The sequence below is a fragment of the Vespa crabro genome, chromosome 22 (genome assembly GCF_910589235.1).
Source record: "Vespa crabro chromosome 22, iyVesCrab1.2, whole genome shotgun sequence".
NCBI lineage: Eukaryota > Metazoa > Arthropoda > Insecta > Hymenoptera > Vespidae > Vespa > Vespa crabro.
In genome coordinates, this window is record NC_060976.1 from 1,932,113 (window position 1) to 1,947,872 (window position 15,760).

General features: G+C 26.9%; 4 protein-coding genes across 13 annotated transcripts; 3 read left to right on the plus strand and 1 right to left on the minus strand.

Annotated features, from left to right (window-relative positions):
- Positions 1-60: 60 nt before the first annotated feature.
- Positions 61-7,674, minus strand: LOC124431714 (transferrin). 6 transcript variants are annotated; one of them, XM_046979909.1, is made up of 15 exons: positions 7,396-7,670; positions 6,898-7,142; positions 6,273-6,375; positions 6,060-6,193; positions 5,852-5,979; positions 4,934-5,078; positions 4,636-4,793; positions 4,392-4,513; positions 4,147-4,298; positions 3,751-3,989; positions 3,517-3,685; positions 3,244-3,408; positions 2,815-3,038; positions 2,368-2,523; positions 61-289 (listed from the first exon to the last, which is right to left on the minus strand). In XM_046979909.1, the coding sequence occupies exons 2-15, from the start codon at positions 6,983-6,985 to the stop codon at positions 107-109; spliced, it is 2,166 nt and encodes a 721-aa protein (XP_046835865.1). In that variant the 5' UTR covers positions 6,986-7,142; positions 7,396-7,670; the 3' UTR covers positions 61-106. The 6 variants fall into 6 exon arrangements, with proteins under 6 accessions (XP_046835865.1, XP_046835863.1, XP_046835864.1 ...); XM_046979907.1 differs by having other exon boundaries at positions 7,389-7,670; XM_046979908.1 differs by having other exon boundaries at positions 7,345-7,670.
- Positions 296-1,506, plus strand: LOC124431716 (isoaspartyl peptidase/L-asparaginase-like). 2 transcript variants are annotated; one of them, XM_046979912.1, is made up of 3 exons: positions 296-629; positions 766-997; positions 1,099-1,506. In XM_046979912.1, exons 1-3 carry the CDS (start codon positions 432-434, stop codon positions 1,485-1,487), a joined length of 819 nt encoding a protein of 272 aa, XP_046835868.1. In that variant the 5' UTR covers positions 296-431; the 3' UTR covers positions 1,488-1,506. The 2 variants fall into 2 exon arrangements, with proteins under 2 accessions (XP_046835868.1, XP_046835869.1); XM_046979913.1 differs by having other exon boundaries at positions 1,141-1,506.
- An 821-nt stretch (positions 7,675-8,495) lies between the features above and the next one.
- Positions 8,496-13,204, plus strand: LOC124431694 (major facilitator superfamily domain-containing protein 6). 4 transcript variants are annotated; one of them, XM_046979871.1, is made up of 10 exons: positions 8,496-8,784; positions 10,338-10,424; positions 10,555-10,847; positions 10,957-11,305; positions 11,451-11,641; positions 11,824-11,960; positions 12,098-12,213; positions 12,323-12,568; positions 12,661-12,807; positions 12,899-13,204. In XM_046979871.1, exons 2-10 carry the CDS (start codon positions 10,367-10,369, stop codon positions 12,967-12,969), a joined length of 1,608 nt encoding a protein of 535 aa, XP_046835827.1. In that variant the 5' UTR covers positions 8,496-8,784; positions 10,338-10,366; the 3' UTR covers positions 12,970-13,204. The 4 variants fall into 4 exon arrangements, with proteins under 4 accessions (XP_046835827.1, XP_046835829.1, XP_046835828.1 ...); XM_046979873.1 differs by having other exon boundaries at positions 10,351-10,424; XM_046979872.1 differs by lacking the exon at positions 8,496-8,784 and adding an exon at positions 9,508-9,856.
- A 349-nt stretch (positions 13,205-13,553) lies between these two features.
- On the plus strand, positions 13,554-15,702 carry LOC124431696 (F-box/WD repeat-containing protein 4). The gene is made up of 7 exons (XM_046979874.1): positions 13,554-13,783; positions 14,028-14,306; positions 14,379-14,526; positions 14,592-14,755; positions 14,964-15,092; positions 15,162-15,309; positions 15,388-15,702. Exons 1-7 carry the CDS (start codon positions 13,584-13,586, stop codon positions 15,556-15,558), a joined length of 1,239 nt encoding a protein of 412 aa, XP_046835830.1. The 5' UTR covers positions 13,554-13,583; the 3' UTR covers positions 15,559-15,702.
- The last annotated feature ends 58 nt before the right edge of the window (positions 15,703-15,760 follow it).

The window sequence follows — 15,760 nt, forward strand, 5'->3', positions numbered from 1 at the left end:
AATCATATGTATGTGTGTGTGTGTGTATGTATATATAGTATTTATATTTATGAAGCTTAATTTCGTAGAGAATAGATGTATTGTGATGTTCATTTAAATTTTATAATTAATTTAAGGTAAAAAGTGCAATTAAAATTAATAATCCTAATAAATTAATTTTATCAAAACATGAACTCCAATTTTGTGCACTGTTGCAAATCGGTTTTATCATTATTTCTTCTACAATTTCATCGTAATTTCGAATTCGTCGTATCTTACTAATTTCACGTTGTAGATGTTGTGATTCTTCCTGTAAAAAAAGAAATTTCGGTGTAATCTCATTTTATATCGTAAATTTAAATAATGTAAAATTTATTTTCTCTACAATGGAATAATGTATCAGCGAGCTTACATTATTATTATTATTATTAACACTGGAAATATTTTTTTGCATGTGTAATATCTTTAAATTTTATAAAAGCAAAATGTGTGATTATTGTTCTTGGATAGAACAAATTTTAGCAAGAGTAAATGTCGAAGCAAAACTAATCCAAGAAAGTATACCACAACCACGCGCTGATCCTACCATTATAGTTCACGGTGGTGCAGGAAGAATATCAAAAAAAAAACGAAAATTGATGCTCGAAGCGGTATAATACCGTATTTTATAATTCAAATTTTTTATTTTAAAAAATATTATTATTATAGAATAATAATAATAATATCAAATATATATATATATTGTGAAATAGGATTGAAGGTAAAAAGTATTTTTTATAAATGTAGGTTAAAAATGCTGCATTGGAGGGATATAAAATTCTTATCGATGGATATACGGCTGTTGATGCAATAGAGATAGCAATTTCACGGATGGAAGATACAATGTACTTAAATTATACGAAGGAAGCACCCATGCATACTGATGATGAAATTGTTTGGGATGCAGGAATAATGACTAATAATCTTGATGCTGGTTCTATAGGTTTAATTCACGGCATTGAACATCCTATTAAGCTAGGTAAGTTAAGTCTTAACAATACGTTTTATGATAATTAATAATAAGAGAGAGAGAGAAAGGAATATAAAAAAAAAAAAAAAAATCTGTTTACTATTATTTAGCAAGAGAAGTCTTAGAAAATACGGATCATGTGCTCATTGTAGAAAATGGTGCTACAAAATTGGCAAGAGAAGCTAATCTTCCTATGTTATTGAAACAATTAACCGATTCTAGTCTTTTTATCGGTGAAACGATTTCCGAAGAAGAACATTTTGATATATCTTCCAATAACGATTCTAATGACGATTTATCTATTAATTGTGTAAATGACATTAAACAAAAGGAAAAAGATACGTCTATTATCAAAATGTATTTTCCAGAATGTAATTTTTTAGAAATGGAAGATATAGAGATAAAGGATGAAGACGAAAAATTGGCAGAATCAAATGACATCCTACTATTTCACGAGGTTTGCAATAAAATTTATATCTTTCCTATCTTATTATCTTAATTATTTATAATTGTCGTATATTTAATATTTTTTCTTTATATATATATTTATATATTATATATTTATATAATAAATATTATTATATAAATTTATATATATATATATATATATATATATATATATATATATATATAAATTTTATTCTTAAAGTGAAAAAAAAAGAAACAGAAGAGCCGCGAATTTGTTAAATTATTTTTAATATTATAAAAGAAATTAAATGTAGATACTTTATTACAAAAAAAAAAAAAAATAAAAAAAAAAAATAAAAAGGCTCACACGGTGGGTGCGGTTGCTTACGATCGAAAGAAACGTTTGTCAAGTGGAATTTCAACGATGGAAGAAACCATAAAAACGATGGGAAGCATTAGTGCGATCGGTACCGTTATTGGTTGTGGAATTTACGCTGATGAAAACGGTTGTTGTTCACTTTCGGGTAATGATAAAACGTTATATCGTTATGCACCGGCACGTAAGATCGTTAAAAGATTTAATTCGAAGACCACGATGATGTTAGAAATAAATGACGAATTGGAAAAGTTTCAAAGAGAAACAGGTGAATCAGAAATAGGAGTCATAGCGTTAAATAACAAAGGGGAACCATCGGTCTCATTTAAGTCTTTAGATTTTCCATGGGCCTGTTGTCGAAATGGTTACATTTATTATGGATGTAATAAGTGCGATAAATTTCTTGAAGAGATAACAGATCTAAATCGTCCGCTCGATTGCATGTGCGAGATATCTAAATAAAATCAATCGAATTAATATCAGATGATTTATTATATAAATAAGACGATATTTTTTTTACTTTACGCTCAATCGACATATCTCGTGAAGTTTTAATTAAGGATTGAATAAAAAAAAATCTTTTTTTACTACTTACTGGAAAGATAACGTTTTTATGATTATCGTATGTTCCGTATAAAGAGAAAGCTTTGGTATATCCCCTCACACTTGATCCAAATAATTGATCCATACTAAGTAACGTCGAATAAATATCATTATGTCTCAAATCGGTAATATTTTTATGCGCTACTATCTAAGAAAAAAGAAAGATATACATTTATATATATATATATATATATATATATATATATATAAATATATAATATATATATATATATACATATACAGATATAGATATATATGCAACGATGTAATATATGAAATATTTGTTTGATTGTAAATTTGTCAGAAAATTAATTAAAAAAAAAAAAAAAAATAATCTATATTATTATTATTATTATTATTACTATTCATATAATTGTTTAAAATCACAGTTATTTTATTTTAGATATTAAATATATGAAATATTGAATAATTGAGTTACCGCGCCAAGTGTAGTCCATGTTAATGAACACATTTCTTCTTCTTCTTTCCCCGTTTCTGTTTCTTTTATACACAAAATTTTATACTTTCCGTTTGCTAAATTTGACGATACTGTATTTGATATATTGATCTCTTTTTGTATATTTTTTAAATTTACGAAAACGACGTCGGCACGATCAGATGTTAGACAAGATAACGTATTAATATCGTCATCAACATTCACATCTAAAAAAAAAAGAAAAAGAACATGTTTTTAAATACGTCTATTATATTTCTCTCTCTTTTTTTTTCTATTATTACATCAACACATCTTGTGTATGTGGATGTAACTATATTTTTATATTATAGTTATATATATATATATATATATATATATATATATATATATATATATTATATATATAATATAAAGCAAATAAACATGTCTTACTTGTTGTACACAAGGAATACAAATTATGTGGAACATCTATATTTTTAATAGATGATATTCCAGGTACACAACTATCACCAAAAAAATTTCCAACAGCTTTAATACTCGAACAATCCCAATTATCCTTCGATATGTTTGTCATTATTGTTACGAATGAATTCCAACCTGTAATAATTCGATTTTATCTTCGAAAGTTCAAAAAAAAAAAACAAAACAAAAATCTCTCTTAAGATAATAATAATACATTTCTATATAATATTAGATGTATTATACCTATACTTTCATATCCTGTAAAACAGGCTTTAGCTCCTTTCAAATCCTTAAAACTTTTAAATGAGGAATTACTTTTAACGATTGCCACGATTCTATTGTAATCCTTCTTTTTATTTGATGTTACTTGCAATATAGGTTTCAATCCCATTCTAAAACAATGATCTAGGTACTATAGGGATATTATTATTTTCGTATTATATTCACGTATTCAAATATCTCTTTTTACTTGCTAACTTCGAGACGTTCCTCGGGTTTGCTCACGAATATATCAGCACGTTGATCTCTAATTGCTTCGAGACAAGAACTTCTACTGGATTCCTGAATGCATGATATAATGGGTTCGATACCATATATAAAGGATGCTTCTCTTAACCATCGACACTTCTGATCTTCTATATTTGTGGAAACGCACCAACGTACACGTCTGGTAGGTTGACATGTCGCACGATTATTGGCACTCAAGAAACCAGGATCTTCGATAGGGAACAACAACAGATATATAGATTTGTTACATCAATAGAGAACTATGTTCGCGATCTTTTTCTTTTCTTTGTCTTCTTTTAACACGCGCCCAGTATATGTTATATTCCCAATATATAAATTTCGTAATCTATTTTTTATATACATTACATCGTTGCAAATAATCTGTCGGTGATTCCAAAGGTTCCGTTTTAACGAATGTCGAGTGATAAGGTGCTAAAAAACCTTGAAGTGTATTCTTCCATATGTTCTTCGATTTGATTGTTAAATCGATTATATTAACGGCTATCTCTGCTATTTTACTGAAACGAAATATATACGATCGATAAGGTGCGACATTTAAAATGTATAAACAAATTTATATAAAATATATATAAACCTGAAAAATAAATTACCTTCTAGCGACGATAACGGGCCAAGGTTGTCTCAACCAAATACATGGATTATCAGTTTTTGCTGATCTCGTCATACCATCGGGACAAAGATACGCATAATCTTCCTTGTTGGTTTCGACATTCTTTCCATTAATATTAAAAAAATCCATCGATGTTAATCATAATATTTAGATAGATAGATACGTATATATAGTACAATAATATCAATTCATAGAATCAATCAGTCGTTGTATTATATTTATACCTTGAAATATTGAAGAACATCGTCCAATCTAACCCATGCGATGTCACCAACATTATCGGTCAAACACAATATGGCACCCTCACGTCCATAATATTTATCACCGATATAACAACTGGCTGAATTGTCGCAAAGCGAACAAAGATTTTTGTACTTTGATTCTATGAAGAAAGAAAGAAAGAGAGAAAGAAAAAAAAAGAATAAATAAATACGCCAAGTGTTAATTCCGTGAGAAAAATATTTAAGTGTTAATATTTAAAATGAAGAATTCTTTAATTTATGCGCTAATAAAATTACGTACTTAATTGTGTATCAAATGTAGCATCGGCGATCCATGGACCAGCTATGCAACCTGCCTCGAAATAATTAGATAACCGTGCCACTCTATTTTCTAACAATGTCTTCTCTGGATCACACTCTTTAGGTATAATCCAATTTTCGAAATACTGCGAGCAAAAAAGATTATCTCGTTTCATTTCTTACGTTTTTTTTTGTTTATCATTTTATTTATAATCAAAAACTGTGTTGATTTTCTTTTTTTTTTGTTTCTTTTTTTTTTGTTTTTGTTTCCGTCCTCCAATCGCTAACCGTGATATCTAATTGCCATCAATTGAAAACCTTATAAAAGAAACTAAGCAAAAACTTTACGCTTACTCGACATAAAGTTTTTCTAAGAATTTCTCACGTGCATACATCCCACCGATATGCTTTGAATTGATTCTTTCCTTGTTCTATTGTAAAAACGTAATCGCATTTAAATTGTTAATTTCTTTTTCTCCTCCTTTTTTTGTGCCCCATTTTTTTTGCACGATGTTTAAACGAACTCGTAGAAGAGAGAGGGAGAGAGAGAAAGGAAAATTGATAGAACTAATACAATTTAAAACGCGATCTGATATTAATACCGGGTATTATCGAAATAAAAAGGAAATTTTTTTATAACGGCTTAACGGGATTCAGTCTTATATTTAATTTCGTTTTAAATCGTTTTTGATTTTTTTTTTTTTTTTTTTTTTTTTTCATTATATATGGAATTCACCATAATTTTAATCATATTTCCAAATAATTTCCGAACGAACGATATTCATATATTCAAAGGAATCGTTTGCTTACGAGACTCACGATTAAATCAAATATATCCCATCCTACTTCAATCCTCCTTTAAATATTTCCAATTTTATTTTGGAAATAAATCCTATAAAATCGTAAGTACGATACTGACCATCGAAAGAGCTTTGGTATAAGTGTCAGTAGTTTCAAATCCAGGATGACAAAATCTTTTCTCTTTGGCATCCCACATGTTATTAATATTTCGTCGTACTAACGCTACCATTTCGAATTGTTGTTTATCTGAAAAACGAGGGAGAAATATAATAATCCCATTAATCAAATCGAACGTTAATTGGTAAAAGTTCTCCCATTTAATTTACCCTCAGAAAAGAGTCTTAATTCATGGGTGACTAGAAAACTATACTTGTTGTACATTGACGCCGCTAAAAGATCTTCCGCTTGCAATAATGTTATATCGGCCGTGCCAGTTGTTAATTGTCGTAAACAATCAAACCTGTCGATTTAGATTGTGAAATATATCGTATGTAGGATAATAAATAAATGATTAAGTGAAATAATTATATAGAAATTACCTGTCATTAGCAATGACGTATTGAAACGGGGATATTTTCATATTTGGAAGGATTTTGTTTATCGTTTTGTTTGTATTGACATTTTCAACGACGCATATTTTCACTAAAAGAGAATAAAAATTAAATAAAAAAAAAAAAAAAATAAACAAATAAATAAATAAATAAATAAATGGAGTATTGTGATTCAGATAAATTGAAAAATAAATAATAATAAACATCATGGAGTAAGGAAAATGATAACACGATCTATATGAATATATTTGTTCATACTTTTTCGGAGTGCTATTAATTGGGTCAATATTTTCAAATGCTTTTTAAGAAATATTTCAAATAAATGTGATAAGTATTTATAATAAAATATCATCATGTAATATAATACTAATATAAAACCAGACACTTAATTATTTATTAATGATCAAAATATTCATGTATATCTAATGATTATTTTTTTTTTGTTTTATAAAATCATTATCATTAATTAATAAAAAAATACTTGTCATAAAAATAGAGATAAACTTTGAAAGTTTCGTAAGAGAGAGAGAGAGAGAGAGATCGTTGAACATAACATAATAAGTCATGAAAATATATATACTTTTTATCAATGTCAATAACATTTGTTACTTACGTTTTTCGGCATAAACGACATCACATTTATCAAATGCAAAAATCACAGCGTAAAGTAAAATATGGTAAAAAATAGGCCGGAGATTCATTATTGCAGACTCACGTTCACCTTCGTGATACTTTTAGTCTTTCACAGAAATAAAATAATTTTTTATTTTACTTTCACTTTTTACTTTCGCGCGACCAGTTAAACAGAAGCATCGGAAGGATGATTCGAGAGCAACTGACATTTAGTCACTGATGTATCTGTGATGAGTAAATAATTAGTCAGAGAGAATAAATGGGAAAATACGTTGTCGTAACGTTGTCAAGAGATTTGCGATGGGCTATTTTTATTTATCACATTTAATTCCCAATAGAACGAGTTCTTTTTTTCAAAAAACATTACGAACGTTTACTATTTGAAACGTATCGATTTAACATTCAACAAAACTAAATCCATACGTACTTAAATAACTGACAAAGTAAGTAAATAAGTAAGTAAGTAAATACGTGATACGTCATATATGTAATGTAGTTGTCCTCCGTTCCGTCAACTTCTGTCTTCGAAGAAGATCAGCCAAGGACATTGAACGAGGAAAGGATTAACATATATCTATCTTTCAATCTTGAAAGGTTGGTACATATATAGTAGCCGATTTCCCGAACGTTACGTATCGAATTAAAACGAGACCGAATAACATCTCCGCTCCGTCTGAAACTGTTGCCACTTCGGGAACTAGACTTATTATTATTAAGCTTATGGTTGCTGCGAAGAGAAAAGAGTGGGGGGGTATTAGCCAGTTATTCGACACTCCTTGTCGCGATACACATTCACATTAAATTTCTGATTACATTATTCGTCTAATATATATATATACATATATATATATTTATATATATATATAGAAAGAATATATGTAAAAACAATATATATAAATATTTGTTTATATTATATTGTTTTATGTATAACCAATATATATATAATATACATATATATATATATATATATTATATATATATATTTATATATATACTAGCACAAATATATAATGTGTGTGTATAGTTGAAATATTTTATATATAGTATCATTTTATCATTTTATCATCACTTTTTTCATTTTCCTTGATAAATTGGTAATTTGATAAATACGATATCATTTCCGCCTTTTACTACTGCATAAAATAAAAGAACATCACAATAGTAGCATGATTATCTAGTTGTACATATGTACATATATATGTTAAATTGAAACGATGACGCGATCGCTAACGTGCATTAAATATAATCGTTCGATAGAAACAAATTTCAGATTTGTTTAAATACGTTCAAATAGGGCTCTTCTTTTTCTTTCTTTTTTTTCTTTTTTTTTTCTTTTTTTTTTCTTTTTTTTTCTTTTTTTTTCTTTTTTTTTCTTTTTTTTTTCTTTTTTTGTTTCAACATTTACATTTCTCATTTCGTTTTTACGATACAATTATCAAACGGCAATAAAGATAATCTACACAGGTTTCATATATCGTTTCGAATCGAAAAATGTTTGTCTATATTATGTCCCGTAAATAAGTTAGATACTTTATCATTGTCAAGATAATTTGCATCATATTTCAATGGATGTGTCTCGTCTAACAATATATATAATTCTTATAAACGATAAGTTTACTGTTGCCACGTTGAGCATAGATTCTAATAAAATTAGTCAAAGCATTTCGATCTTTTCATTTGCTACAAGTTCAAAATAGTTAAGTGATGCGTTATCATTCGCTTGGAATGATACGTTGACGTATTTTAAAAAGAAAAAGTAACCAAAAAAAAAAAACAAAAAAACGATATAAAAACAAATAAAATAAGGATTATATAAAAACTGTGAGAAAAATATAATATCGTGATTTAATTCTACAAACTGTACGAGGTAAATAATTATTTTATTATTCTAAGAAATATACTACGTGCATGAGAAAGCGCGGGCGCGCGAGAGCGCACGTTTATACATGCAGGATATGACCGTGTCTATTATTACTTTGTATCTATGTTAAAAAATAATTAAATGTTATTAACAGATTTTATAAATATGATTAGAAATAATTACCTACTGTATTATTATGCTTACGCACTTTTTTTTTTTTTTTTTTTTTTTTTTTTTTTTTTTTTTTTTTTCATAACAAGCCAGTACGCTACTATGCACTTTGGAATGTTCTTTTTTTTTTCTTTTCAAAATATAATCATTATTTTTGCTTCACGAAAAGAGAAAGTTATCGACCCTTGACATTTAACCATTTCGCTTTTCTTTATATAATGCATTAAAACGAAAAAAAGAAAGCAAAATATCTTATCATAAAGAGAATATAACGACAAGATACCAAAGTTTGATAAAATGATCAATTAAATTAATTAAATAAAATGACCAATTAAATAAAAGAGACAATTTTGTTAATAAAAATTAATTTTCTCTTTGTTGAAAATAAAACTTTAAATCGTACAGCGTACACGATAAAAATTATTGTAAACATCTATTTTTATATTTTAACAAACATGAGTGACCGTAAACAGCGCTTTATAGTGTCCATCTATTGAACTAAAAGAAGTTGTTTATCTGGATATGGGAAACTGTGATTTATATATATATATATATAAATAGGAATAGATAAAGATATATATATACATATACTTTTTAGTATTTTTAAATTGTTACTTTATCATTTCATTAAAAAATACGTTTTAATTATGAATTGTGATTTTTATGATAAATCTAAAGATATAATTCAGTGAAAAGTGTTGGATATATAAATAAAGACATTGTTGTTGATACATGAAGTGCATTCTAACCTATAATTTTACAAGGATGTGTAGATATTTATTATAAAATACGTTCGAATATTCATAAATGATGACAATTATTATATTTTGATGATACATTGAGTGATATATATATATATATTCGTATTTACTGCCCACTCAAAATTATTTATGTTTCTTTATATCAGGTAATCATTTGTTTGGTCAATTCTATCATAAAATAATTTTGAAAATAATCGAATTGTCGTGAATTAAAATTATTATTAGAATTATAATATTACATTTGTATTATAAATGATAAATGTAGCTGATATAGAGAAAAAAAAAGAAGTAGAAAGATAATTAATGAACTCTATCGTAATAGAAATTACACGTTTTATCGACACGTAGCAGTAGTTCTAAAACACACCGTAATTTATATCGGCGTGATAAAATTAAAAAAAGAAAAATATATAAATTAATGTATAAAAGCAATTATTAAATACAATTGGTTATTTTTCTACAATTAAAATCATATAATACATTAAATTTCATATAATTTTATTATTTATTTATTTATGACATATATATATATATATGTGTACCTGTATATATATACGTGTGTGTGTATGTGTGTGTCAAATTTATATATTGTTTTTTAATATTTTCAACTTATTTAAATAAAAAAAGGAAACCTCTATAGGGGAGAGATTGAAACGATGAAGATAAATTATATTCAGTTGCCTGTAAAAATACATTACTTCTTCTTCATGGGAGGTAAGTGAGAAATATTACTTGTAATGAGACATTTATTCGGAAAAAAAAGAAAAAAGAAAAGATCATATTTAATCCGAATGTTTAATATTTAACTTTGTCCATTAGAATTTTTTTAATATTTTACTTTTAGCCATGGGTCCTATACTTCCTTTCTTACCGGTATATGGTAAACAACTTGGTGTTTCACCTTTAGTTATGGGTAGCGTTACCGCGGTACTTCCAATTTTATTTCTCATTGCCAAACCAATATTTGGTTTCTTAGTGGATTATTTTTATAACTGGAGGAAATCGATATTTGTTGCATTATTAACATTAACAAGTGGTTGTTATATATGTATATATTTTGTACCAGCAATATCGAATGAAGTTTCAATCAATTACAATGATATTTCATGTTCGTCGTTATATGATTGCGAGTTTTATGTGAGTAATGTAATAAAATTCCCACGTTCTTTTTTTTTTTATTTTTTTTTTTTTTTTTTTAGAAATAAAATGTCATTGATTTATTTTTCTTGAAATTTTCCTTCGTTAGGATGTAACAATGTTGAATTGCGTAAAGAAGAAAAATGCAACGTGTCGGTGGATATGCGACAATGAAAATAACAATTCGTCTTTCGTACGAATGAATATAGAGGAATCATCGAACGCGTTTTGTTTCATCGATGTAACAAGAGTCAATAATTGTGCAATAAATAATAATAATAATAATAATAATAATAATAATAATAATAATTGTACGAAAACAAGTCTGGTTTTAGAAGATAATTATAATTTGTATATATCTATGACATTTTGGAGTTTTGTACTTTTAATGTCGCTTGGTAACATAGGTTTCAACATTTCAAATTGTATTAGCGATGCAATTTGTTTCGATGTATTAGGTATATATATGACAAAATAATGTAAATATTTTTTTTTTCTCTTATAATCCTATATTGTAAGATAAATGATAAAAGTAAATTGAAAATGGTATAACATCGTAAAATGACGATTATTATTTTGCGTACAAATTGTTTATATTTTTAGGAGAAGGCGGTCAAATGGGATATGGCAGACAACGTGTTTGGGGTACTATAGGTTTTGGTATTTCTGCTTTTTTAGCCGGTTATGCCGTAGATCTATGGTCTGAGGGAAAAACTATAAAGACATATACGCCCGCTTTTATACTCGTTTTTATTTTTACCTCTGTCGACTTACTATGTTGTACGAAATTAAAGGTGACTTAATTATACATACAAATATAATATCACCTCTACACACTAACGAGGTCAATTAAATTTTGCCGATATATTTAAATATATCAAATACATATATACATATATACATATATATATATATATATATATATATATATATATATATATATATATATTTATATATATATTTTTTTTAATTGCAGTTACCTATTATGTCAGGATCTACAAACATCATGAAAGACGTTTATAATCTATTGAAGTCGAAACCAATATTTATATTTTTATGTTTTGCCACACTCGCCGGTATTCTTGACAGCTTCATGATTTACTTTTTGTTTTGGTAATAAAAAAAAATAAATAAATAAATAAATAAAAGGAAGAAGGAAAGAAGAGAAAAAGAGAAAAGAAAAAAGAAACTATTATATTATATAAGATAAATGATAATACATGTGTAAAATAAATACATTTTTCTAATAGGTACTTAGAGGATCTTTCAAAGGCTACAGATTATATGTACAATATTAAATTAATAGAAGGACTGATTGTAGCGGCTCAAACATTAGGTGGCGAAGTGATATTCTTTTCGTTATCTGGTAGTTTGTTATTATTATTATTATTATTATTTTTTCTTTTACAAACAAATTATAACAGCTATTAGATGTAAAATAACAGTTATTTCAATAGATTCTTATGATTTTATAGGGAAAATATTGAAAAAAATTGGATACGGATACAGTTTTGCATTTTGCTTATTGTGTTACGCTATACGACTTACACTAATATCTTTGGCATCAACACCTTGGTGGGTCGTACTTATTGAGTTCTTTATGCAAGGTCCAACATATGCACTTTGTTATACAACTATAGTTGCATATGCGAGCGCAGTATCCCCTCCAGGAACATCAGCCACTGTTCAAGGAATTGTCGCTGGAATGGATGATGGTTTAGGTATTTATCTTTAAAGTAATTTTCAATTCCTCGCCAATCCAATTTAATTGTACGCTAATTTTTTTTTTTCCTTTTTTTTTTATTTTTATCAGGTTACGCAATCGGTAGTTTATTTGGTGGAATTTTGTACAAAGAAATGGGAGGTGTGATTACTTTACAAATTTTTGCTGCGATAGCCATGTTATCCGCGTTAATCTACATATTTTTACATATTACTTATCTAAAACACATGACGCCAGGTGAAAAATAATAAAATATCATTATAAATGATATCCTTAATAAGGGATATATATATATATGATATAATCAAAATTTTTTACTTTATCGTAGATACTCGAAAAGAAATTGAATGGAAATCACCGGAGGATGCAAATATGGAATGTATTGTTGCTGAGAAATAATAGTATCATAACATTTTTTTAAAATATATTTACAATAAATATATAGATATGTGTATATACATATACTCTGACAATATTTGTTCGTAATAACAAGATTGTAACAAGGATATATTATTTTTTTATACCTCAAGAAACGATAAATATTTTTTACGATAATTACAATAAACTAAAGCGAGTATACGCATGTACGTAATAAAAATAATAAATAATACATAACTATGCATTACAATTATCATTATAAATTAAATTTATGTCAAAGGATAATTAACGTTTGAACAATCTAAGAAAATCTAATGTAACAGGTATAATTTTAAAATCGATTTTATATATATATATATATATGTGTGTGTGTGTGTGTGTGTACATACACACATATATATATCTTCTATATATGTATATCGAATAATGATTACAAATATTATTATTTTTGATATTATCATTTGAAAGTCATATCTCTAACAAACACGATTAATAATTAATGCGTATATATAGATATATATACGTATATATATATATATATATATATATATATATATATATATATATATATATATATACATACGTAACGGCAAAATACTATCTAGAGAGCAAAGATAACTAATCACGTGACAAAGATGACAGGTGTTTGGCGCTTGGACAGTTTACCGTCCGATGTTCTGATCTTAATTTTTAATTATTGTCATGCCTTCGATTTGGTTCGACTCAGTGAAGTTTGTACACGATTTTATGATATCATACACGATGATACTCTTTGGAAAAAGAGAAGTAATCAACCGCTCGTGACGAATCAAGCTGCAGCGAAATTTCGTGAAAGGTTGGTAGGTTAATGATTTAACTTTTATATATTGAACTTATGTTTGTAACATATTAAAATTAAAACTTTACGTAGAAACTTATTGTGGATTAATATTTACGTAAATACATATTTATATTATAGGTCGTATTTTCTTTCTTTTTGTTTTTTTTTTTTTTTTTTTTTTTTTTTTTATATATATATTTTATTTTATTTTTCTCTTTTTTTTCTTTTCTTTTATTTTTATTTTTCTTTTTTTACACAGATGCAATCCATTGTTATGTCTTCGTAAAAAGTGGCACGTTTCCCACAATTGGCAGTATGGACGTTACAAGAAAAAATTTATTTTCTCACAAAAAGCGAAGTTGATGCCTTGGTTACAATTAACCGATGACATATTATGGTGGAGCGGTGGTGATAGGCTTTGTGGTTTTAGAAGAAGTGAACCACTTAGAGGAACTGTACTTGTTTTTAATGAAAATGATATTGGAAGCGATATTTGCAAATTTGTTGTTAAAGACGAATATATTGTGTCTGGACATAGGTAAAGGATTTCACAAAAGTTTATATTTTATCATAGGAAAATATTGTTATTATATTGTTACTCTAATTCTAGAGATGGTAGCTTGAAATTTTGGACTAAGGCAAAACGAGGAGATGATCATATTTGCTTCAGTATAGATAGGGCGCACTCATCTGACGTAAATGCTGTAGATAAAATTGGTCAAATTATTGTATCAGGTGCTGGAGATGGGATAGTAAAAGTAAGCGTGTAAAAACTAAGTCTTTTGTGAAAGGAAAACTAAATTAGAAAGTCATGCATATTCAGGTTTGGAAATTACCCAATAGAAGATACACTGAACCACCTTTGGCAAGTATAAACGTGAGAGATAGGATATGGTCTGTCGTAGCTGACCCAACAGGATTAAAATTTGCCGTAGGTTCATCTGGAAATGGTGATGGACCACCTCTAAACATATTTGATATTGAATGGTGAATATACTTTAAGATTTATTTTTATTAAACATTTACAATAGTAACGTAATAATATAATAATTTAATTATTAATGTTAATAATATATAACAATAGATTAATTTCATTAACTTTATAAATATTTAATTTTGTATTTATCAAAATTTTTTATATATATATTTACAATATGGAACAACGATTTATCTATCTTATCAAAGTATATTTTAGTTGCAGTATATCAGATATAGTAAAGCACAATTGGAGACGAGGAGCAGGAATATTGGACATGGTTTGGGATAATCCATATACTCTACTTACATGTGGATATGATACTTATATTAGAAAATGGGATATGAGGTAAATATAATATTATATATTTTTCGTCCTTTTTTTTTTATAATCAATTTTTTATTTGTTGTTTTATAGATGTGGAATGTGCGTGTCTTCATGGGCTGATCCTACAAGTGCAACACTCTATTGTATTTCTTCAGATTATCAACATACTTTAGTCTCCGGAACACAATTTAATTGTAAAGCTGTTTTATGGGATCAAAGACAGAAACACTATATACAGGTAATACTTTATGTCACTTAAAAATATCTTGATATTTATCAAGTAATATTTGCAATTTTGTTTCTCTTTTTTTTTTAGCTTTACTTTATGAATTTACGTATGTCAAGTCCCATTTATAGTATCAGTTTTGATAGTTGTCATCTTTATGGTGCAACAGATCAGCACTTAGCAGAACTTACATTCTCAGGATATTCTTATGAGGAAATTAATTATAGAGAAATGTTGACATATGAATTTGTTCACGTTTAGTTTTACGACCATGATAATATGTAAATTACGAGAAATTTTTAATAATTTGTACAATTTCTTAATGACTAAATATGCCTGATCGAAAGAAAAATTTATAATTGTAAACGTGTTAAAATAAAAAATTTTAAAAGTATGTTTAAACAACATCGATGTTTTAAGTATATGCGTTACATAAATATATAGTTACTGTTATATAAAACTA